The sequence below is a fragment of the Vanellus vanellus genome, assembly GCF_965231255.1.
Source record: "Vanellus vanellus genome assembly, chromosome: 4".
In the NCBI taxonomy this organism is placed as follows: Eukaryota; Metazoa; Chordata; class Aves; order Charadriiformes; family Charadriidae; genus Vanellus; species Vanellus vanellus.
Window position 1 is genome coordinate 69,719,885 of NC_138909.1, and position 25,996 is coordinate 69,745,880.

The window sequence follows — 25,996 nt, forward strand, 5'->3', positions numbered from 1 at the left end:
TGGTTAAAAACCATCCCTGTAACATAACACTATATAAAAAAAGGATTAACGTGCCCCAGATGCACTAGGAGCTGGGAGAAAAAAAATATGCTTTAGGTTTGGGGCTGCCCTCCCCTTTGCCCCCCCAAGGATTTCTCATCACTGAAGTATCATGGATAAATCTACTGTATAAACCGAAGGACACACACTGCTAGGCTTTAGAAATCCACATCTCAGACACTACAGGAAACCCACTTAATGTCATTATCTTCAGCTCTGTGGCATCCTGATATTGGACATTTACGGCCTAATGCTGAGTACCCAGGGGCTCCATACATCTCAAAATGAAGCAATTGAGCCTTAATGGCAAATGTATGTGCTTTCATGGGATTGCTTAAAAAAGGCTTCATGTCCCTTACGGCAGGGACCATACATCCACTCTCAAGCAAGGACTGAGTTCAGAGCGAGGTCTCTGCAGCATGCCAAGTCCCATCATACAAGACCTCTTCTGGCCCACGGAGATGGCTCAGTACTGCCCTGCATCTTCCCACCTTCTCTTGATGCAGCAGCAACAAACACAAGGCTGCCTGCAGAACCATCTTGTCCATGTCTCGGTGGTAAATGCTATAGGTTTTTATGTGTTTAATACCATAGTTGTGACTCAAGGGACCCATGACCCCGGACCAGCCAATCCCCTGTTGTTAACTAAAGCCGAATTAAATTTCAATCAGCTAAAGCTGGCTTGTGAGACACTTAGGCACATGAGGAACCAGTGCACTGAGAGACTGGGACCTAAAGGAGCCACTAACTTAGGGAGATTAAAAGAAATACCTGCAGGTGCAAATATACCAGGGCAGGAACTTGAGGAGAATCTAGGTCTGTCCCCCTCACTGCACAGACATCTCCTTCTACCCGTGCTTGAATCCAGTCTTGAGCGAGGATTTGATTTTTCTCTTAGTGGTACCTCAGGATTAAATAATGTCCACCTAGAGCTTCCCTGCTTTTGCCTGCTGTAAGTTTTCAGAATTTCTGTGAAATAACATCCCAGCCTCAAACAAATGGAAATTCCCCAGTACTCACTTCTGCTGCTTTACTGTTATCCTTAGTCCATCCTATTTATTGTTGCTGTCTTTGTGCTCATCCTGCTTGCCTAACCTACTGACTACGAACACCCCTACTTGTTTCCAGCTCCTGCTCACTCCAGCTTCCCCCCACTTTGGAAAAAGCTCTCATTTATCTCCACTACTGCAGTTACTCTCCTTTTGCTTTCCCCTCCAGTGGGTCTCTCCTCTCAACAAGCCTCTAGGTCACACTCCCATCTTCCAACTCTTCCTACCTTCCTCCCCACCCCACAACTCTTCTTGTTCCCCCACTGGCTTTCTCCTCTGCTGAGAGCAGCGGTGAGACAAGATCACCACTGCAACTGGGGCCCGATGCTGGTATCGCTGGAGATGCTCAGAGAACCAACCACAGCGGCTCAGGCTTTGGGTTTTCACTCTGCAGGAAATTTAGCTGCAAAGAGGCAGGAATCGTTTCTGAGCTCCCAAAACTGTATCAGCCATTCCCGGTGTTGTACACCTAGGTGAATCACTGCTATGCCAGCAACTGTGAGATCCTCCAAAAGCTCAGAGGCCACTGTAAAGACTAGAAACTCATTCTGCTGAGTGGCAATACCGTTCCTCTACCATACCTCCTGCAGCTGAGACACAGGAACACAGAAGGTGACAAACAAGTACCCAACCAGGCTGCAAACAGCTCCGGAGCACACAAAACCCACCTAGCAGAACATACCCGTGTTCTCAGCTTGCTTTAATGAACAGGAGCCTGCAGGTTGAGTCCTCCCAACGGTAACAGCTTTTTCCTTCCCTTCCCCCTAGATTTCTATACCTGTTTCAAAGCATCAATCAGGTGGATTGAAGTTTGGCTTGAATTCTATGCAGCACTCAGAAATGCTGAGGCAGAGGTTTACTGGATCGATTTTGGTTGTAATTTGTTATGACCTGCACAGTTTTATGCACTGGGAACTTTTTTTTTTAAAGGAGGGGTGTTAGTCTGATATTAGTTGATGGTGGCTTTTCTTCTGTGCAACTTCCTGCCTTGCCATCCCTCTGAAAGAGCTATCAGGATCCTGAGTTTTCCTCATTTCCGTCTCTGGTTTCTCTTCCATGGTTTGCTTTCCTTTCCTCTTTGCTTAGTCCTGTGTCTGACCGGATCTGAGCTCTTTCCATGGTCTCAGGAGAGATGTGTGAAGACATACAATTCGAGGCACAGAAGAGCTTTTTCAGCAAGGCACATTCAATCTCATAGGACATGCAGGATCCAGAACTACACCTGTACATCCCTGAAACAACAAAAGCTTGAAAAGCTTCCAAAAAGAGTTTGTAAAGTTATGATTAAGCTATTCACCACTTTTGAAACTCGAGTTTTCTCTACAATTGCTCAGAAGAGTCTTCTACTTTGCTACAACACACAACGAACCCTGTATAAAAAGCACATGCTAATATCCCTTAACATTATACGCTAATGTAAACTGCACTACAGAGTAAGGGGAAACTTGCGGTGCTCTGAAGATCTTGTGAACTACTATATAGCTTCCACCCAGGCAGCAGTACAACACTGGCATTCACTTTTCTGTGTTGTCTCAACACAACCTCTATTCCCCATTGTCACCTCTCATTTCCCCCCGCTGGTATTCCATGTGTTCCACCAGCTAGGCCTGCAGTCATTTGTTCACCCCACAACTATACATCTCGCTCAGTAGAAAATACTCATTTTAAAACACTCAAAATCATAGCACTGCACTTATACAAACAGCACTCTGTTTTTGTCCAGATTAGGAATTATGTGCTTTACTACGCTTTCAAGGAAAGTGTCCCGGAAAAGACAAGCACCAAGACATGAAATATCAAGGGCAAAATAAGCCAGCTTGTTAAACTCCCATCAAGTGACCAGAAGTTCAGCTGGAATAACATCAAAATTAATGAAGCTCTGTCAGTCAGGACAGGGCCACATTTGACACTATTTTAGCTAAAGCCCTGAGCAAGGCACAGCAATGCTTTGGTAGTCAAAGCACAGCCACTAGAAGGCAACTGTCTTTGAACTTAGTCTCCTCCGGCTCTGGAGCACCCAGGGAGAGATGTCACACTGGGAGAGAGCCATGTTTGGAAAGAATATGACAAACCATCCTAGACCTTCTGGGCACAATACAGCAGAGATTAACCAAGGATTGATTTTTAAATCAAAGCTAGACCCAGAAAAGGAACAAATTTTGTTTCTGCACTGCAGGGTAGATGTTGCAAGCTTTATCCAGCTGGTTAATTCATTTGTGAGTGTTACTTGATGTGTGTCCCACTTAGCCTGCGGTTGCTTCTCTAAAACACAAGTCCTAGTTCTTGCCTCCTGTCTGCTGCCTGTATTGGACACCACCAGGCACCTCAAGGGACACCAGGCAAGTAGTTGAATCAAGCCCTCCCTAGGGAGGAAAATGCATGGCTCTGATGAAATAAAGAATTGTTCTTTATTTTTTGGTAAACAGCAAGTATGAAACTGCAACTGTGACCACACAGCACGTCCTGGAAAGCCTCTTCTGTAGTCCCAAATTCTGGTAATTGCAAACAGAGTTTAGGGAGAAGAGGCTAATCACTACTGTATAAAACATCTGTCATCCCTGAATTTAAACACATGAATTCACTTTTACATGCCTATTTTTATTAACTATCCCAATTCAAAAGGATGCTGATCACCTCTCTTTACCGTGGAAACTTTGGGTTTCAAGTCAGAGCACTTATCTGAGCACTAAAGATATGGATTTAGGTAGCTCCACTGAGAACCAGAGTAAAACCAACCTGACTGCCCAAATGCAGCAAGCGGCTTCCCTGTGCAACTGACAGCAGCAGCACATACTTGAGAGAGTCATCTTTCAAGTTCAATTTACTATCAATTTCAATTTATTTTATGGCCTTCTACCAGTAGACCCTGAATGCTGATCATTACTGTGAACATTGTGTAACTTTGTGGCCTTTTAAGTTTTATTTCTTTTAAACTGGCTTTTTCTTCCCTAAAATCCTTATGGGGTAGCTAAAAGGAAGATAAAGATGGAGTTAGTTATTCCACATACAGAATGTTACCTACACAAACACTGAGGATACATCGCAATAGTCACCTTTCCTATTTCGTAAGCAGTCAGCAAATAATCAAGTCAAGTCTGACTATAAAACATGCACTGTTCTTGATACCTGGTTATCAGTAACATGCAGGATTAAAAAAACCAGCTCAGTATTAAAAGTTGGCAGGCCATTAGGATGCACAGCAGGTGTGAACTAGAGCCTCTTATTTCCAAAAATATGAAAAATGGATGTTTACCTAGAACCCTACAATTGTACAGATAATATACTCTTTCTCTAGTATTACAGGACTTGTGTTTATCCACAGTGTAATTGAATGTATTTCTACTACCATAAATCTTCTTCCACACTTAGGAACACAGAAAACATGTTCTGTAGTAAATAACATACTTGTTGTCTATATCAGATAGGTACTGCAAAGGAAAAATGGTGCTTTTAAGAGGACATTCATTTTCATCTTGTCAAAAGATACTGGTTAAAATTAGAGGCAGAACTGACCATTGGTATAAATCTGAGTAGTTCATGATTTGCTGTAATTTTTATTGTATTAGAAGGCTATTCTATCCAGACATACTGTTAATTCAGAATACCTGGCTCTATTTAAAAGAGTGACACTCCTGATCCTCAAGGGCCAGTCTCATTGCTGTCATTTCTGCACTGGGTTGAACTCGTAACCAGCTATTAAACTGCCCTCCCGGATTTGCTTGGAGACCAGCAGCAGACAGGCATTTGATATTTGACAGTCACAGACAGCGGCAGTACTCCCTGAAAAAGAGGCCACGTGTACTTTTGATACCCCTGTGAATGACATTTTCAACCAGGGTGAAATAAGGCATTGTGCAAGCCAAAGGCTGAGAAGCTGGAGAGCTGCAGAAGGCTGCTGCCCCTGCGCAGTCTCCCACAGCTCTGAAGAGAGCAAGGAGGGCGACTGTCCCACAGCAAGAAAACGGGCAGCTCTCCAGGTCCCCCATCTCAGGGACCTTCCTAACTTTTTTGGCTGCTCTGGAAAGAGGAGGTTTTGTTCAAATTAAGATAAAACAGGAAGAAAAAAAAAAAATCCAGTATTTTTCTTGGTTTGAGGCAAATAAAATTCCTTTTATTTTCCTAGAGAATTCTCATTCCTAATTCATTAGAGATCACCACGTAGAGAGCTGTGCTTTGCTAAGGAGGGATAACTTTCCACTGAAACTGTTTTGCAGGTGATAGGAAGTTTAAGAAATGTGCCTGCTTTCTACAGACATTCTGGTAGGCTTCATTAAAAAAAAAAAAAAAAGCCACAAACAGAAAACAGCACTAGCATCACCCTCATCCCTCATTCTCCCCTAGGTTTGGGCTCTGGGGCATGCGCTTGACTCTTGTTATTCACACCACACAGATTCATGAAATGTAGGTGAAACTGATGAATACATAGACACAAAGAATTGGTAGATGGTGTAATAACACCAGATGCATTTCCTTTGAAAATTAGACTACAGACATTTTCTTGAGAGAGAGGCAGAAGCATACCCCATGATTTAAAACCAGTTCTGGGTCATTTGCACTTTTAAAGACATCTGGATCTAGTGTTTGGTTACCCGCAAGACTCTCTCCAAATGACAGCAGATTCAGCTGGACGGGTGCAGTAGGTCCCAGAGAAGATGCCGTGCCTGAGGTGAAGGGAGGCGAGCTTGCTTGTCTGGGGAGGACCGCCTGTAGTGCTGGGTCTCAATCAGCTCCGGCGGCAAGCCCCTGCCTGCCTCTAGGAACGGCTGCCTGAAACCCATTAGAGCTTGAGACATGCTAAGCATCTTGAGGACACGCTATTGCTTTGCTCTCTAAAAGTCTTTTCTACTTCTCAAGTTACTCCACTCTTCCTTTTTTGAAGCACTGAATCTCAGGAAGGAGATTAGAAAGCTAGAAATGCTCATAAAATTCTCTTAAAGTAGAAGTCAATGTAGTTCTTGTCAAGAAGCAGATACAGATAATTTGTTCGGAAGAGAAAGAGTTTCCTCAAAAACACAATACTTACACTGTACTGTGCTTGTGGTGTTCAGTGCCTCCATTATTAATGTACTCTATTAGATTTGTTTAGCAACATTACTAATCAGCAACATTAATATTTGTTTAATAACCAGCCAGTTGCTTTGCATCTTTAAATTGAGTTGACTTATTTTTGCCTCCTCACTCAGAGAGAGGGTCAAGCCTCTTGAAAACACCTTTTTGCTAGACCAAAAGTAAAAGTATCCTGCCCTAATGAGAGTTCAGGAGGATTCTGTCTAAACAATGATGAACCCTTGGTGCAAACAATTAAGAGTAAATTTTTAGGGCCTTTGAATTACATATCTCCAAAACAAAACACATAAAACAAAACAAAAAAAAACCCACAAAACAACACTGAGTTTTCCAGGATTTGAATAATGAATTGTGTTAAAAGAGGGAAGAGAAAGACAAAACAATTGAGAAGCCATGAAAGAGCAACATCATATTCCTATGTATACTAAAATGCTAAATATAATTTCTGGATTGAACTTTAATCATTTTCAGGTATCTGCTGGACTACATTCTTTAATGGATTAAGTGTTCTCAAAACTGGTGGGGTTTTCTTCCCTTCCCAGAAGTCATATGACAAAAGCTGCTTACTTTTGCAGATTTCTCTCCCAGGTATCTTTCTGCCTTTGGTCCCTAACATTTACTACTTAAGCATAAATGCAGGGGTTGGAGAGCATTGAGCCATGAAGACCCCACGTGATGCTCTCCTCCCACCCAGATGAAGTGGCAGTGAGGACGAACGCTGGCATGCCCAACATCTCAGACCTCCAGGATGGGCACCACCAGGCCTCACTGCACGACTCCTCAGTTGGGAGGGCTTCCTTCCCCTTCACCCATGTTGGCACACAGGGACAATGAGGAATGAAAGATTACACTAAAAAGAGTGGAAAGATCTACTACACGGGAAAGTGCAATGTGCCCCTGGAGCAGATGGCATGAGCAAGCTGGGGCAACACCACCACTGAAGTGATGTTTAAAACCAGATTAGACAATCACAAGAGACCTGAGATACCACCAATACTTGGTTTTTGGGGTTTCTTCTTTTTGCCTACTTCTAAATGTGGGCTCTCACATCTACTCTATGGCCTCAGAGGGGCTAGCCCCTTGGGAATCTCTCAGGTTTTTGGTCAACCACAACCGATTATAAATGAATTAGATGTATTTTCTGCTTGTGGGAAACTCCTTCTCTGTTCCCAGCATGGCAGAAGGGTGCAAGGGGTTTTGGGAAGCAGTGTTACTCGATTTCCTCCAGCACTTCCAACTCCACCCACTGCTGTACCACCAAAGCTATTTGGCAAGTGAGGTAACTCCCGTAGCTTGACCTGGCACGGTGAGAAGCGAATGCTTGTCAATCAACACCACAGTAACTCAAGCAACTCTTGGGAAGGAGACGGAAAAGGCACAGGTGATTTCAACACAAAACACTGAATTGTTCTTGACCCAGTCTCAAAAAAGAAAGTTCAGGAAATGAAATAAAAGTTAAGTAAATGAACTGTTTTATTACCCTTCAAACATCCTTGGAGATATGTGAACTTGCCCAGGGATGGCACATTACTCAGATCTAAAAGGCTGGAGCCCCTGAGAACAACTAGAAAATTTTCCCCCAAATGAGTAATTCTGGAGATATTCACACTGCTTTGTTCTACACCAGCTGCATTGCTTTTTGCACCCCCACCCCTTTTCAGCCTCCCAGAAGGAGCTGCAGGGAAGCCTGAGAAACTGGACTGTTTTATCATGTCCAAAAGACATCCTGGCATCCATGGCAACTCAAGGTTTTATTTCTTAGCTCTCTTCTGTTTTATCAAGTGATAGTCCATTTTGGAAAGAAACTGGAAGCACTTAATTAAACAATTTTACCAGACTGGAGGTAAACTCATGATAGCAAATAATCCTAAAAGATGGATGTCTAAGTCCATGAACACTTATATATACAGACATCTTAAAACCAGTGATCTAATCCAGTGTGACAGGTTGCCCTACTTGGTGCTCTCTGACAATGACCATGAGGATGAGAAAGAAACACCTCTACCACTTTGATCTTGAAAGGCAATTTTGAGGTTTTCTAGGGCTTTCCGTTTATCTTTACTCTTTTCTTATGGAGACTGAACTCGGATATCTGGACATCTGCTTTCCTGTAACTGTCTGTTTATAATATATTGGGGTTGCTAGTATGGTGAAGGTAGAGGAAAATTTTAAAAAAGCCCTTTATTCACTTTAGAAGAGTGGTGACCTCTGAGCGCTTTATTAATTGATTTTTTAAATTATTTTAAAATGAGGAAACTCCCCATACTCAGCAGGCAAAGTTCCCCTTTATTTCCACAGCGCAAACAAACCACAGCTTAGCTAACATTTGGTTACTTAAATAAGCAAACTTGTGAAAACCTCAAAACAGCTCAGAAGATCCCCCTTCCTGAGTGCTAAAAGAGCTCATACACCACAGAGGGGCAATACACATGTGGGAAGAAAATTTTAAACACATTCTTTAAAAGAAAACAAAACAAAACAAAACTTATGCTAGTTCTTAGCATCTTAAGCCACCCTTGTTTAATTATACTACTTGGAATTACTCTAATTTAGTTTTCAGTGAATATATATTTTCTACCCACACTTTCTGATTGCCAAACCTGGAGCAAGTACAAACACAATGCCAAGAAGCTCAGCATTAAGTTATCTAAATACCTTCTATTGATAGTTTCTTCACAAAATGTAATCAGTGATGTCACACTATATCAGGTATCTCGAGAAATACTACTAACTCAAACAGCAATTTTTAGTAAACTGAAAACTTTTTCATTTTGCATGTGAAGAAGTGACTTCACGAAAATTTCCTCTCTTAACAGCAAAGGTTTGTTACATATCAAAAAGAAGATCAGAATATTCATTATACATCACATAGTGGGGATTTCTGGTTGTGATTTTAGAAAACCCTACACATTAAATTCAAAATTACTATTGTCATAATCATGCACAACTGACGTAATGCAGCTGTGGATTTGGACCATGGTGGCCTCCAGTGTATAATCTCTGTGATGTAATAATGAAATCACTTAAAATACAAACAATATATCACAAACTTCTTTAGCCCCATGTCACTCTGAAGAATCAGATTGCCTCCTCTCATTTTGACAAAGTTGTACCTTTATATATTGGCCTGGATATAAAAAAGTTACAAAGTCCATCAACTACAGTAAATGGATCTCTAGAGTTTTACAATAATACAGATGTGTCATAAATCACAACAGAGCCATTGCAGAAGTCATCATTACTGTTGAAATAATTAATGATCCCAGGCTTCCAAAATACAAAATGCCATGGTTTCAGCCTCTGAGTTACTGTATGGAACTACCGTGCAGAGCAAACAAAACACAGAAATTAAATTACCCAAGGTCTGGGAGGACTTTTTTTAAAACAAAAGAGTATCATCAAATGACTGGGAGTGGAGGGGGGACACTCAGAGATATGAATTAGAAAAGTAAAAACCTCTGCTGAACCTAAAAGTCATTGCTCAGAAAAGTTTGTTCTGTGTAGGCATTTATCAGTAGTTTAGCATCTCCACACAATCATGTACTTCACACAACATGTACCCACTGATTAGTGAAAAGCAATTATTTATAAACCAGCAAAAGGTGCAGTTAGCATATTTTTAGGACCCTGTCTATAGCATTCACTATTGCCTTTCCTAAAGCAGCAGTAATGCTGCTAGGAGTGAGCGGGAGGCTGTCAACCATTCCCAAGCACAGAAGGAGCTGCGTGCAAGCCCAGCACTCGTGTTTTGATGCAATCCACTTCCCCACCAAAAGCACTGCTAAATCACCTCTCTCCTTCCAGCTGCCAACTGAGAAGGGTTAAACAACACATTTCTCAATCAGTGGCTGCGAGCAGCCTCTACTTGCGTACCTGTTTCGTCAGGTGAGCTCGGCGAGGCACTGTCCTGGGACAGTGTAGTCCAGCTGGAGTCCTCATCGCTTGGGGCCAGGTTTTGAATTCTATGGAGAGCACAATCTGTTTTGGCCCCAGTTTTTGGGTGGTCTTTCTTAGTCTCAGGGCTTGACGACACTGTGGCAACTTGGCCATCCTCTGGGCTTGACAGCTTATTTTGTTTCCGGGGCAAGACTTCCCCATTGACAATAACGGTGGAAGCCTGGCTGTTGCTTTGTGCAGATTTATCTTCCATCGCAACAAAACTCTGTTCTAGCTCTCTAGCAGATGTCTCTAGATCCGCATAGTAATTCAGGAAGCTCTTGGTCCTCCTCGGCTGCGAGGGTAATATTTCACAGCCAGAGGAATCCTGCGGGATCGGCTCTTTGCCTTCAAACTTCTCAGAAGTTACATTTATGCCCGCAGTGGTACTGAGGTTTTTGTTGGGATCCTGCTGTCCCTGTTCAGCGGCTTTCCTGAGCTGGTTTTCTCCATTCTTCACCAGCTTTATGTTGGCAGAGCTGTTCCCCAGAAGGGGCTGCGCTGCAGGATCGGAAAGACCCATGGCTGTCTGAATGTTAGTCAGCGCATATTTTTTCCTGCATTTTGGAGGAGTGCTGTTCTTGGTCTCTGTGTGCCTAATTTCCGCATTCAGAAGTTCGTTATGAGAGGAGCGCAGGTTAAGGGTGTTTGGCGGAGTGGCAGGGTTGTTGCGATTCACAACGTCCGTCGTGCTGCTGCTTGCCATAAACACTGCCAATGCGTCCACACCAGAATCAACTAGAAAAGCAAAAGTAACAGTTGTGAAACACATTCATTATATACACTATTTTGCTAGGGTTTCTGGTAAAGGGATGCAGCACTTTACATAATTGTTTTACAGTATGAAAATTACCACAACCTAAGTGGGTAAGAGAACAGACAAAAGCTTAGCTTATTAAATGAGGAAAAACAGAGCCAGAAAAAAAATATAGAGATATCATCAGGACCACAAAGCTGAGAAAAAGCAGAAAGCTTGACCCTATACAAGGCAGTTTCAGAGCAGTTTTTTCACGTCTGATTATGTAGCAGACAGGCTTGGAGAGAGGAGAAGTTCCTTTTGCAAATGCCTGGGAGTCCAGAAGTCAACCTTAGCATCATTTCATTTTAGTATTTCACCTCTGCATCTGATGAGGATCCTCAAGCGCTCATCACTAGGAAGCAGAAAATTTGAGAAATTTGTAAACAGACCACAGGCAGATGGTGGTCCTTTTTCATCTAGGGCAGACCTCAAGTACTGTTCATTTTAAACCTGACTGGCCAGTCAGCTGTTGCCTCTTAACACCTAAATTTTCTTTGCTCTTTGTCTGTCTCCACCACCACCCCTTCCCCCCCCCCCTTTTTTTTTTTTTTGAGGGGGAAGTAGAGAGTCAGAATATAGGGAATACAAGAAGTAGATTATTTTGCAATAGTGTATTTGATTTTGGGGGTGGGGTGGGGGTGGTGGAAATCCCTTGACAAAATATGCTGCTCTAATCTCTAATTCAATCAATTTTTAAGAAAGGGTTGCTCCGGAGATGAAGATGATTCACTATTTCTACAGCTCACAAAGTTCAAACTTAAGGATAAAACATACATCCTAGGGCAGAGCACACATATTCTACCATTAAATAAAACCATTCTTTTGTCTACTTGTAGACAAGTTTCTGATTTTTGTCAGCCAGGGGCACAGCTCACCTTTTGAAAAAAATACTAAGTTTGTTGAGAAAACAGATTTTTTTAGACTATGAAAAATGATCAGAAATATATTTATTAAAAACTATAAAACTGTCTATTTATGGATCCCACTAATCTGCACAAATACTCCATGAACACCTCGATTTACATACTGTAGTAGTCACTGCTTTTGGCACCTGGCAACCAAATTAGAGGCCAATTAATAAATCACTCCTATCTGCCACAGCATGAAACACCCTTTCTGTTGTTCCTAATTCTCAGATATCACTGACTGCTTATATTGCACATAAAAACATGTCTGGGGCTCATCCAGGAATGAAAAACTATAATTTGAGCTAGCCGATGACAGATCATTCCAGCTGAGTTGTGCTGCATCCTTGTATATTTGATATATGACAGAACTGACTGCTGTACAGATTTACAAGAGATTAAATATATGGGTTTTAAAAGAACATCTACATAAACACAAAATGAAAAGGAACACTTCACAACGTTCCCTCCTCTTTGATGTGCTGTCAAAGCTACACACTTCCAACCATCCCCCTAGTTCATTTAAAACCAAGCAGACCAAGTATACTCTTTGTTCCCTGAATCACCCACCTAGAACAAGTTCTAAAAATTGTTCAAAACAAAATTTAAACTAAATTTTACAAATTTTCATGTCTGCCATTTCCTCAAGCACCATTCAGTCAGTCTAGACCAACCGCCAATTCTTCAGAAGACAGATCACCCCATGCACACTGTGCAAAAGCCATCAGCTTAGGTAACAGTTAACAAACATACCATGGACAATGTCAACTTTAGCCACAAGAGACTTAAACACAACACAAAACTTAAAGGAATTTTGTAAATGTACTTCCCATAAATACATCAATGAATGTTGCTTTCTGCATCTTGTCTAAAAACAATTAAGTGTAAAGCAAGCAAGGTCACATCCGATCCTTCATAATGTTAACAAAGTACATGTTTTAATCTAAAAACACGAAATGGCCAACGTTTATGGACTGGCTGATTCACATTTTTTCTGAATCAGTTAAAAGTCTGACAATCTGGAAGTCACATAAAAACCAAATTAATAGAGCAGGATAATTCTGACCCACTGCCTGACCTTTAGAATTTATGGAATTACATAGTTATCTACGGATTTCACTAGATTATATTTTACTTTATACTTCAGCAAATTAAAACAAGCATATTTTAAAAAAAAAAAAAAAAAAATCAATAAATACAACTCCCACAATCTAGAACAAGACTGAAATTTATTCCAGTCTTGTGTTGCTTCATGCAACATTTGCCACTATTTTTACCACTGAACAAATTTCTTAGAAAATAATCTTCCTAGAAAAAGCTTAAGTATCTGCCTGCCAGATTATCTTTAGCCAGACTCCTGCGGTTAACATTTCACTTATCAAAAATATTGTAAGAATAAGCACAGAGAAACATTGAAACAAAATGTATTGTTTTAGCACTATGCTTGATAAAGCACCCCATTATCTAGACCACGCTTTTGCCAAGAAAGGTTAGACCAGATGATCCTTGAAGTCCCTTCCAACCTGGTATTCTATGAGTCTATGGACATTGACACATTGCTCAATGACTGAGTCAAAGCCTCTAGAAGTCTTCGTGCCCCAAACAGTGTTTGTAAGTTGGGTGCTATGTTGGGTTGGTGTATGATTGTAAGCAGAAAAATGTCAAACTGAACCTTTCACTAGACACCACCTCTCCTCTTGACCCCCTTTTCAAATGCTCCATTGATCAAATCATTACCAAATGATCAACAAATATGCAAGCAGTAACATGAGGCACACACAGAGCGCAGCAGGCTCTTCTCTCAAAGGACAGCCACCTGCTCGCTGGCCATCACCCTGCACTCCCAGCCAGGCTCTGGGATACACGCAGACGGCATGCCTCCACTCCCGGAAACAGATAAAGAGGTGGGAAAAAGGGAAGCAACAGAAGAGGCAAAAAGAGAATAAGAAATACAGATAGGAAAGGGCAAGTCTTGCATCTTAAGGGCAGAAGTTGCTATCAGACCAGGACAAACTAAAGTGCTGGAAAATGTTTGAATGCAATGAAATGCTTAAATGCACTGAAGAAAACCTAGATTGCATAATAGAACAAGAAGAAGAGCAATAGCTTGTCCCTCCTCCTTGATACAGGACACTGTGGTGCTCTAAACACGCCACTTTTCCCAGAGGAAGCACATCCCAACTTTATAATTAAAAACTTCAAGGAAATGTAACTTCTTCCTGTGTCTGCAATTTCAAGACCAAAATTCCAATCACTGACTTCCCCTACCTTTTATTTTGTCTCTCCTACCGACCTTGCCTCCCTCACCCCAGGGATACCCAGCACAGGCTGGTGCTGCGCCCCTCACCAGCTACCAGGGGCCCTGAACCCAGAGACCCCGCCGCAGGCAGCCCCCATCCACTCTGATCGCTGGCCACCAGCAAGGACAATGCTACTGGGACAGGGCACCTTTTTTTCAACTCCTCTGCCTCCTGCTGAAAAGCAAACACAAATCACAGAACACAGAATTTTCAGAGTTGGAAGGGACCTCTAGAGATCATCTAGCCCAACTCCCCTGCCAAAGCAGGATTGCCCAGAGCACATTACTCAGGACTGCATCCAGGCGGGGCTTGAAAATCTCCAGAGAAGGGGACTCCACAACCTCCCTGGGCAGCCTGTGCCAGTGCTCTGGCACCCTCACCATAAAGAAGTTTTTCCGTGTATTTGAACAGAACTTCCTGTGTTCTAACTTGTGCCCATTACCCCTCGTCCTGTCACTGGGAACCATTGAAAAGAGCCTGGCTCCATCCTCCTTCAACCCTTTAGATACTTGTACACCATAATAAGGTCTCCCCTCAGCCTTCTCTTCTCCAGGCTAAAAAGTCCCAGCTCTCTCAGCCTTTCCTCATAAGGCAGATGCTCCAAGCCCTTAATCATCTTAGTTGCTCTTCGCTGGACTCGCTCCAACAGTTCCCTGTCCCTCTTGAACTGGGGAGCCCAAAACTGGACACAGTATTCCAGTTGTGGCCTCACCAGTGCAGAGTAGAGGGGGAGAATGACCTCCCTCGACCTACTGGCCACACTCTTCCCTATGCAGCCCAGGATTCCATTGGCCTTTTTGGCAACAAGGGCACATTGCTGGGCCATGGATGATTTACTGTCTACCACAACCCCCAGATCCTTCTCCTCCGAGCTGCTTCCCAGCAGGTCCGCCCCTAACCTGTACTGGTGCCTAGCATTCTTCCTCCCCAGGTGCAGGACCTTGCACTTGCTTTTGTTGAAGCTCATTAGGTTCTTCTCTGCCCAGCTCTCCAGCCTGTCCAGGTCACGCTGGATGGCAGCACGGCCCTCTGGGGTGTCAGCCACCCCACCCAGTTTGGTATCATCAGCAAACTTGCTGAGGATATGGACAAGCAGACCAGGAATCACTGAGTTGATAGCTAAAGCAGGTGAACAGTGATAAGTTATAAGTGACTAAAAATGGGGTATTATTAAAAAAAAAAAAAAAAAAAAAAGGACTTCAGAGAAAAACTAAAAATAATTAGGACATTATCATTACTGAGAATAATTAGGATATTGTGAAAAAATGCTTAAAGACAGCACTTAAGTAGGTAGAGGAGCTCTCACAGAAATTCATTAATGATTTTAGCTTGCTTACTTTTTAAAACAAATCACGGTCTCAACTGCATACTTTTAATATTTAGAAACATACCTACAGATTATGTTTTATATTACAGATTAATACATTTTCACCTCTATAATGTGTTTAACACAAAAGTAGTCTCAATTTTCTAAGCATCATAATAATACAAATAACACTATTACTTGAATGGCTTTTATTGATGTTTATCAATCTTGTCATAAGCCTTACAGAGCTGGAAGGAGGAGGGAGAAAATGCCACTGCAAACAGAACACAGTGCGTGACCAATTTGTCTTTACCTCTAATAAGACTTTTTTGCATTGTATTGTCTACAGGAATCATTTTTAAAAAGCTGAATAGAGAGTTTATTCAAAAAAGGCACTGTTAAAAAGAAATGAAAGTGCTTGCTCTTTTTCATGTATAAGTGTAAAATGAAAGTGAAATATGGGCCTGAGAGGCAACAGAAAAAAAAAAGAGGAAAGTTTCATATATTTGCATAGCAGAATCTTTTAAAGGGCATCTGACCTGGAAGTACTTCTGACATGGCTCACGGGGCGTCAGCAATGCATCAGGAAATAGATTATAATTTGAAATCTGAAAAGAGGGATCATTTAAGAATTAAAACCAAAGGAAAACACAAAATAAAATACCACATTTCAAAAGCTCCTGAAGGACGTCAAGCATTCTAAACAAACCCTGGAATGCAACAGGATCTTTTGAACTTTCAACGGTAATTTGACAGTCATTAAAGTATGGGAGAGGCTAGTCTACAGCAATGAAAACAAGTAATTAAAAATAACGATGACATTTTTCTTAAGGTACACTTTACTAGGAGCACAAGTTCAACAATATTCTCCAGTTTTAATCAACATACTGTAGCATAAACTTGACAACATTAGTCTCGGGTTTTCCCCAATTACTCAACTACAGCTTACTTGGGAAACTCCAGCAGCATTGGTTAAAAAAAACCACAGCAGTAAGGTATGTGCACATGAAAATTGGCAGAATGAGATCCAGCCTATAAAACTAAGAAGCATAGTCTGCAGGGTTGATCCCACAAGAGGGAATCATAAAAAGCAAGCTAGGCAGCAAGCTCCTTTATGGGACCCTTTCCTGGCTATCGTCTCATAAGTAAACCATTTTGCTTTAAAGTCTCTCATTTGGATGTAAATGACACATACACTGGGAGCCAAGGTATTTCTATGTACTGACAACTATTTCTGCTGTTGTGTCTAGAAAACATAGGAAATAAACAATATAAACCTTTTCATAAAGCAGATTTCCTTTCTACAAGGATATCTGTTTAGTACAAAACATTTAATGACGAACTTATGCCACAGGGCTACAGCCTCAGGTCCTATACACTCTGGCTCTAGTTAAAGCCTAAACCGCAGGAGAGAATACCTCCGTTATACAATGATTGCAACTCAACACTAATTCCCTCTGCTTCAAAGGGTGAATTCCAATGTTAAAACATTAATTCTTAATTAAGTATCCTAACATACTGTGTTATCACATCTGCAGTCATTCTTCAACTAGGACCAGCTAAATGATAAGTTAAACAGATGTCAGCCAAAAGTACCCTAATGAAGTCTAGATTTACATTAACGTAACTGAAATCAGAATTGAGACTAGAAGCTTTCTTAGCATCATATGTAATTGTGCTCCTCCTTGCCTACAAATCTACACAAATTCCAGGGGACTTTAAACACTTTCAGAAGGAAAAATGAAGGAAAACACTTAAATAAAGTGCTGTAGTAGATCAGAGCAACTGATGATGTTCCTAGAGCCAGTGGTTTTCATCTCACTGCTCCCTCCAGCAATGACATCTCTGCTGGAACGAGCTTGGAAGCTGGAGAGAGAAAGCTCAGCAAAGCCAGGAAAGCAAATTCCGATGGCGGGAAGAGCAATTTTGGGGAATGCAAGAGCAGGAAAGGACCAGGGTTGCAAGCAGCTTGCACACATGCTCTCAAACCCATCTGCAGACTCCTCCACACAAACCTCAGAGTTGCTGAGGATGGGAAGGACCTCTCAAGACTGTCTAGTCCAACTCCCCTGCCCAAGCAAGGAATCACTGCTGCCGCCCTCTCCACTCCACCCTGGCTCTGTCCTCACATCACAACAAAATCACCACTTCGACCTGCTTGCTAAACACAGCTTCTCCCATTTCCAGTTACTTCTGCTTCACCTAGTCCTACTGAAATCACCTCCTGGTAACCAGCTTTCTGTCCTGGCTCCTCCTTCCCCAAGAGGCACCCTGCCAGCCCCTGCTGCCACAATAATTACATTCTTCCTTTTAGAGCTAATCATGCTGCCAACTGACTGCAACAGCCTAGCAGCAGTGCTGTCTCTGTTCTAGTGATGCTCTTATTAATGGAAATCCATAATGCTGATCTGTCTTTAAATAATGTTATTAAGGAAAAAACAACTTCAGATCCCGCAATGAGTTCTGGCACTCAAATGGAGTATGCCTTCCCATTTGCCATTTTTTCCCTCCCCCTTCCTACACAGCCAGTCAAATTCTTCATCCAGCAAAAATTCAGAGACAAGATGCCTCTCAGAATCAGATTCTAACAGCTACAAATGAAAAATAAAAACAATAAAAATAATAATGAAAAAAAAAGAAACAGGCTAAATCCATGGGTCCTTTACTTATAATTTTATTAAGATAGACACACCTAAATAATCAGTGTATATCTGACTATCTGAAACTATGTTGCAGACAACCTGGGTCATCTATGCTACTACAGTATTCTTAAATCAAGTGATCACTTGGAGAAATAAAGAGCAATTCTTACATTTACATAAGGCTTAACCATGACATGCAATCACGACCAATCCTGCATTTAGTAAGAGAAAAAACAAGATGGCATACTAAGTCTTTTCCAAATTCAATTTTCTCCCTTTAATTAGATTTCCCCCCCTGTGCAGAATGGAACAGTCTGGCAGGCAAAAACAGTGTTGTCACAGCAAGAAGATGAAGTGTGTTTTATCTATCGGCTACTTGGAAGCACACATAATAAGACCTTCTGTCATCAGATCTATACATTCACAGCAACTTTTGGGAAGTTAAGTTCAGTCACTTTTTCTAATACTATTAAGTAAATTAAACCCTTGAGCCTTAATGTTGGTGTTTTTTTTTTTTTAAATCTACAGATAAATTACTCAATCCCTACAATAAAGATCACACCTCAGACTTATTTGTTAATTACAAACAACTCTACTTCAAATGCCCATGCTAATATAGGGCATAAACATAAACTTAGAATCATAGAATTGTCTAGGTTGGAAGGGACCTTGAAGATCATCAAGCCCAACTGTCAACATAACGCTGCCAAAACCACCACCAAACAATGTCAACCATGTCCCTCAGCACCATGTCTGCCCGTCTTTTAAATACATCCATGGATGGCGATTCCACCACTTCCCTGAGCAGCCTGTTCCAATGCTTGACAACCTTTTTGGTGGAGAAGTTTTTCCTAATATCCAATCTAAACCTCCCCTGGCATAACTCAGGACTATTTCCTTTTGTTCTATCACTTGTGACTTGGGAGAAGAGACCGACCCCCAGCTTGCTACAACCTCCTTTCATGTAGTTGTAGAGAGCGTTAAGGTCTCCCCTCAGCCTCCTTTTCTCCAGACTAAACAACCCCAGTTCCCTCAGCTGCTCCTCACAAGACTTGTGCTCCAGACCCCTCACCAGTTTCATTGCCCTTCTCTGGACACGCTCTAACACCTCAATGTCTTTCTTGTAGTGAGGGGCCCAAAACTGAACACAGTTCTCAAGGTACAGCCTCACCATTGCCAAGTACAGAGGTAAAATCACTTCCCTAGTCCTGCTGGCCACACTATTCCTGATACAAGCCGGGATGCTGTTGGCCTTCTTGGCCACCTGGGCACACTGCTGGCACATATTCAGCCAGCTGTCGACCAGCACCCCCAGGTCCTTTTCTGCCAGGAAGCTTAATTCTTTCTTACACAGAGAAACAGACTCAGAAACTGTAACTTAAATTTCTGCAACTGAGATGACCAATAAAGCAAGGAGGACTTGGCGTTCCATATCTTGCAACTTCAAGTGCCATCTAAAAATAACTCTTACTGAGTCTGATGGTAAACAATGTGTAATCAAACCTGATAAGAATTACCAAAACCAAAGCATGATGCCGTATGAAATAGGTATCTACGATAAGCTGTCTCAAGAGAAAACAAAAAAGGCAACCAAAAGGCTTTGTACGACACGCAACCTACGTGTGTGCTTAATGGAGAAAGAGAAAGGAATCAATGGCCACAGATTTGGCACATAAAATGACTTGAGACTAAGTTCAGACCAGGGATATTTCAGCCCCACATAAATTTAACTTAGACCATTCAATAGCTCTTAAATCAGGAAGCAGAACCATTCAAAAGATGATCGATTCCTGAACAGGGCTAAAGAAACCCACAGGGTCCAGCACCAGCTTTCCAGCAGTTTCCAACGGCACTAGCCCAACACCAAGATCTCTGATCAGGAGACATAGGCAGCAAAAGTAGGAAAGAGGTTAAGCACAGGTCACAGCATTAGTAACAGAAGGAGCAAAAATGTTAACTGAGCCCCTGTCAGATGCAATGGATGAGTTAAGTTCCAGCACAGCATCTGTGCTGGACAGAAAAAATAGAATAATTAAATAGATGATTATCACTAACCACCTCCCACACATCTTGTCTGCGGCCCTGCTATTTGCAGCTTGCAAACACTCGACTGCTCCCGCAAAGCCTAGAAACAACACCGCATACTCCTGAGCACAATCCGCTTCTCCAAGAACAACTAACTGCATGCACATGAATGCAGACATTTCAGCTTCTCTTTTTAAATGAATATATTTTAACAATTAAACTTCTTATGGCCTGGCATCATGATTTCATGTGCTACAACTTCATCTGCCCTCTGAATAACATATAATAAATTTATGGACAGTTACACATTAAGCTCTTATCAAGGTTATCCAGAAATGTTTTTACTCTCAAATTACCTGGACTGGTAGCAATAGTTTTGAGACACCTATTATCACTGCATCAAACCGAGATCTTAAAATGGTACACCAAAATTATTTTCTTGTTACTGTAAGGTTGCACTTAGTGTCAAATTGGGCTCTAGAGATGAAAATCTGAAAATTAAATAAACAGGAAAATCTTTCAGTAGACTCTCTACAACTCTATATGAAAAGAAATAAAGAATAAAAATACATGTATATCAGAAGTCTCAATATAAAGAATGAAAACCTCTAATTTCATTAATTCATGTTTGCAAATAATTTCAAATTACTAACAGTAAGTTGAGACCTGTAAGCAAAAATAAAAAAGTCCAAATCTGAGTCACAGAACAGAGCATTAGATTGATTGCCAGGTCTTGCAAAATGAGAGTATCAGGGCTCTCAAGGAGAGGAAATTAAAGTTGACAAAGATTGCATCTGTCCCACATACATTAAAAACATTCTGTATCTCACCTAGATAAGGTTACTATATGTGCACTTTTAATTACGTCTGCTAAAACTGTCTTAAAGTCGGACTCGCATGTCCTATCCACATATCCCTTGCTCCCAGTAATGGCACAGGATGCATTTCAGAGGACAGGATGCATCAAACCAGAAAAGGTCTCCACATTTCTAATCTGTTTTTCCATTAAAAGCTGAACTAAAATAAGGCTCATTACACAACGAGCTACATCTCAGCAAGGCTGAAAGTTGCCTGCAAAGCTGTATTGTCTTCAAGCAAACTTTAACAGGAAAAAATCAGAAATACTTCAAAGCATACAGTTTATAAACCAAGTGTTGCAGTACTGCTTAAGTTGACAGAATGCCGAGGAATGACTAAAATGGCCATACCCTACAGTAACTCTCCCAATGTAATTAAGGTACTATAATACAGGAATAACTTTAATCTTGGCCTGCTGTAGCAAATAGAGATCCTTGAGAATACTGTTGTACTACAATGAGAAACTTCTACCCGTAGCGCTCATACATAAAGCAAAACCACATGCTCATAAATAAAATCAGAGTATCATATTTGCTTTATGGTCCCCATAAACTAAACCGATCAATCCATAATAAAGTGGAAGAACATAACAAAAAAGCAACTGCACTTACTGGCATTTATGTTACACTGAAGTATGACTAAAAGTGGGCTCAGTTTCAACAAGGAGCAAACTTGGCTATAGATGACATTGAACAAGTGGAAAACAACAAGCTAATAGTATTACTGGCCTGAATTTCAACAAGGAGTCATGAGAGTCGACGTGCTAGCTAAAATCCTCTACTCCTTGTTCTTACCTGCAAGCTCATAGACCTTCACAATGCACTTTAACACCAAAGGAACTAGGGTTCCTGTGAAAGGGGACAAATGCGCGATGTAAATCCAGTACTGTGGTGGTTCTCCATGAACACGCAAAACCCCAAGCGGAGTTACCAGGAAACCTCCAGCTTCAGAGCACTCTTCCTCTGGTTTCACCATGATGAAGAAATGGACCTGTCAAGGTCCTGTGATAGAGGTACTATTTAATTAAGCTAATATAAAACCAGAAGTGACAATACGTATTCAGAGTAATACAAAGTTCTTAAACCAGGTTTTTTATCTGCATGCTCCAAGTCAGCTCCTATCTGTGGAAACCGGCACGTGTTTTGGGGCTTCACCAGGATCACCCAAGAGGCCTTGATGAAGTTCTTGTGCAAGTTTCCACATAGCTTCCTAGGAAAGGTAGAAAACTAAACAAAAGAGGCTTTAACAGGGAGGGTCATGTACATGTCATTGGGTGCTTTTGCAGTTTTCACTCCAGGAATCATCTGTCTTCCCACCTTTTCCTCAGCGAAGCAATGATTACGTGGAGCTTTTCAGCAACTTTACAGCATGACCTGAACAGTGCTAAAGCTTGAGCCTCATTTACACCGAGATATCTTTCTCTAGAAAGAAAAGGTCAGGAGTTACAGGGCAGGATTTTGCAGATGTAGAATTTTACTGTGATGCTTCTACCAAGAGTTCTACAGTAGATACACTCCTCCTTAGGGGTCAGGGTGTCTCTCTGAGTGAGTTTTCTGTTACTCTGGAAGCGGTCCCAAGTCAAGCCCACGGAACGACTCTATGGTACCTTTTCACACCAACTCGTCTTGGGCTAATGATAGCAATGGAATTACCGACACTGGCTGCAAGACTGGAAGTTTGGGGTTTTTTCAGGGGTTTGATGTTATTTATAATGTCACTATTCTCACATTTTTTTCCTTATTTCACTGCAATGAAGCTAAGACTTCAGCAGTTTCACTAAGCAACAGCCCCCTAGCAATACCAGCAGCCGGGGATTGCCCCAGTGCAAAGAAAGTTGCAGCTGGGCACTCCTTGGGAAGCTGAACAGACACAGGCAGAGCAGCAGTTTGAGTGTTCCTGGAGGGAAATCAAACCCCAAGTTCATAAAATCAACCCTGTTCTCTCTGCCCTCAACTATATTGAATTATTTATAAGAGCAGCTCTAGCATGGGAGATGATCAGGAAGAACTGAGACTCAAACCTCTCTCCTCCACAGTCCAGGGGAGTGCCTTCCCATGAGAGATACTTCCTTTCATCCTCATCCTTGATTTATGAACATTTCATCTAAATGGTATTTCCACAAAAATTTTTGCTTGGGGGAAAAAAAAAAATTAAAAAAAAAAAAAAAATCACCCTTCATCAGATGTTTCTGAAATAGAACTCCAGTCAGCTCTAATAATTATATTGGCAGAATTATAACAATAAAGCATTCCATATGGACCCTACTCCGAGTTGATTTTAAATACGTTCAAAAAGAAATAAGAAGTCCACCTCTGCCTGCTACAAATCAAGAGGATGACTTATGGGGTGGGAGATGTGGTGTCATCTTCTGTGGGCAGTGAGGGCTTGTCACAGATTTCCAGGCATAAGTGGGTCCCTTCCTCATGGTGAATGCTGACATGCCACCACAGGACTGCACCTCCACCCTGGCACACTCCAAAGGTCAACAAGCACTGATAACTACCACCGACAAATTCCTGCATTTCCTCACTTCCTAGGTCTTCTGAAAAAGAGGACTTTTTTTTAAAAAAAAGCACTCACAAAACTGTGTATTTTATTATTATTACTGTTTAAACCCTTCTTGAGCTGGAAAGGCATTGGAACCAATTCTATTTTCTCCGAATGCTTTGCTCAGATTTCAGTACTGTGCAAAACACTACAACTAAAATAAATGAATTATTACAGTGGGGACAGGATACACGTGGACACCTGATAAAAAGTTTTATCCACACATACAAAAGGCTTTTAGTCTGTGCACAGAACAAAACTTTTTTTTAGAAAGAAAATACGAGGCTAGTAAGCAACACAAACAGTACCGTGTTTTCAGGATAGCTGCTACAGCCAATGCAGAAAAGTGGGGTTTATGAGCAAATATTAGAAAAGTATAAATAAAGCTCAGGAGAAATTCAGGAAAAAAGTCTGTTTACAAAACCTAGCTTCGCAGTAGCTAGACACTGTACATCCTTAGTCCGTGTTTTTCAGAAGAAAAGCACAGAAGAGAAAAAACAAAACCCAACAAAACAGCACACAAGGGAGTGTTAAGTCAGGACAAGCAGTGCTATACAGAGCCAGGGATACACCCAAGACTGCTTTGGTTATTGTCAGTAATCAAGGGAGATCATTGCTCTTTAATTACACTTTTAAAAAGTCTAAACTAGTATGCACCCGTCAAATTCACAGCTTTCAATTTTACATTTTAAGCACCTTACAGGTGCTGAAGGTACAAGAAACAGCATTTCAGACACATTTCCTAACACTGGGCTTAAAATAAGCTGTTTTCTATTTAAATTGTTACGTGTTTGCTTTAATATAGAACAGTTTGCTATTCTCCTAAGACCATGCATTATTATATTCACTAAATTTATGCAATCATTCAACAAAACACTCAATGTCATAAATGGATGAAATACTATCTCATCACCAAAGAAGCAATACAACTGCCATACTCCACCCACACAGACCTAATTCTTCCCTTCACAGACTTCATTTAGGTAGATATGTATGTACAGACAGAAGGTAAGTCAAGGACTAAGGCTTAAGGCTGCACCAAGTCCTTAATGGTGCAACATTAAGATTGCAACAACTGTGAATGTGAAATACAGTAGCTGAGATAGTGCAGTTACTCATTATTTATGCAAAGAAAACAAAAGCAAAATGATGTATTTTACCAGCACTTTCTACGAGATCTAATCTGCTATCAGAGATTTCATTATGATCCGCATTTCCCGAAGACTGGGCAATTTCAATGGCATTATTGTTGGATGCCCAATGCACTTACTCAGGAAGTTGCACAAATCATACAGTAACAAAACCAAAAAATAAAGCAAGTTTCCTGGCTTAGAAACTCTGACAGGTTAAGGAAAGGGAAAACTTGGCTTAGCAAAAGCATAAAGCAATCACAAGCAGATATTTTTGTCCTCAGAGGGAGCTCTGGCACCAGTTGATTCTGATGCAAGTTTTGGCCCTGGCAGATGATGGGAATTCCAGTGCTACCCCAAGTAAACAATTCCACTTCTTCATAGTCTGCAACTGCTCAACTAGACAACAGGAAAGACATCCCAGGCTCTTCTGGTAAGAATTTAATGCCCATTACTTGTTCTCTCTAAGTAGGAATGGAAAAGACTCGATTACCTACCTCTACACCAGACCATTTTAAAGTTATGAGCTTTAAGCCTAGGCACGAGTGGGGATATCATGCCATGCAGTACACCAAGAGGACACATTTGAAGGCTATTGTCTAGATTTAATGTCAAGTGATTCAAATAGATCAGTCCAATTTTGTACTCCAGCACTTGACCACCAGAGACCTGTCAAAACTCTAACCACCATTTATTTCTTCCATTCTAGTATAGACAATATCCTTGATATTAATACCCAAGACAAACTCTTTGGCAAAGTAGTATCTAAATTGGCTCTAATGCACCATTTTAATACCCATCTTCATGACACCTATGACTAGTCTGCAGCGGAAACATGCTTTACTACCTCCTAGGATTTAGCCTTGAGGTTAGGGAAGACCCCACCAAAGTCAGGTTCTGAACACAGGACCTCACCGTGCAGTTCCTCATATCTGATGGCAAAGCCACCCTAGGAAGTCCCTGTGCCAGCTGCAAGCTCTCTCACTGCAGTTTACTACTTGCATCAGCCAACACAAGTATGCGTGGAGCTGGATGCCTGAAGTGATGGAGGCTTTTAAAGAAGTCTTTAAAGGAACAGAAACGATGGTACAGAAGCGAGAGCTTCTTAAGCTGGCTTTGATGCCAAGAAAAGCCATGTGAGATCATGTTCTTCTGCTACAGCAGAATACAAAAGTTAACCTACCACAGCTTCACCTCAGCAGCCTGAGGGATCAACAGAAAGTGCACCAGGATTGGCAGCATCCTTCTGGAGTTCAGGTGCTACCCCCCACAGCTTTCCAGGGAAGGTCACATCAGCTCATTTCACACAGCCTGCACTGTGGGACCACTGCGGTGTGGCGGCTGCCAATCTGCACTAGCGTGCAGGTGATACATTTTAGGAATTGCCTTTGCA

General features: G+C 41.5%; 1 protein-coding gene across 3 annotated transcripts in view; it reads right to left on the reverse strand.

The window, feature by feature from the left end:
• Window positions 1-25,996, reverse strand: part of APBB2 (amyloid beta precursor protein binding family B member 2) — a gene marked incomplete at its 5' end in the record, with an annotated part of 122,278 nt that overhangs the window by 95,700 nt on the left and 582 nt on the right. For all 3 annotated transcript variants that reach the window (XM_082482293.1, XM_082482292.1, XM_082482294.1), the window contains one exon: window positions 10,029-10,829. In XM_082482293.1, coding sequence (XP_082338419.1) covers window positions 10,029-10,829 — 801 coding nt within the window. The remainder of the gene's footprint in view (window positions 1-10,028; window positions 10,830-25,996) is intronic.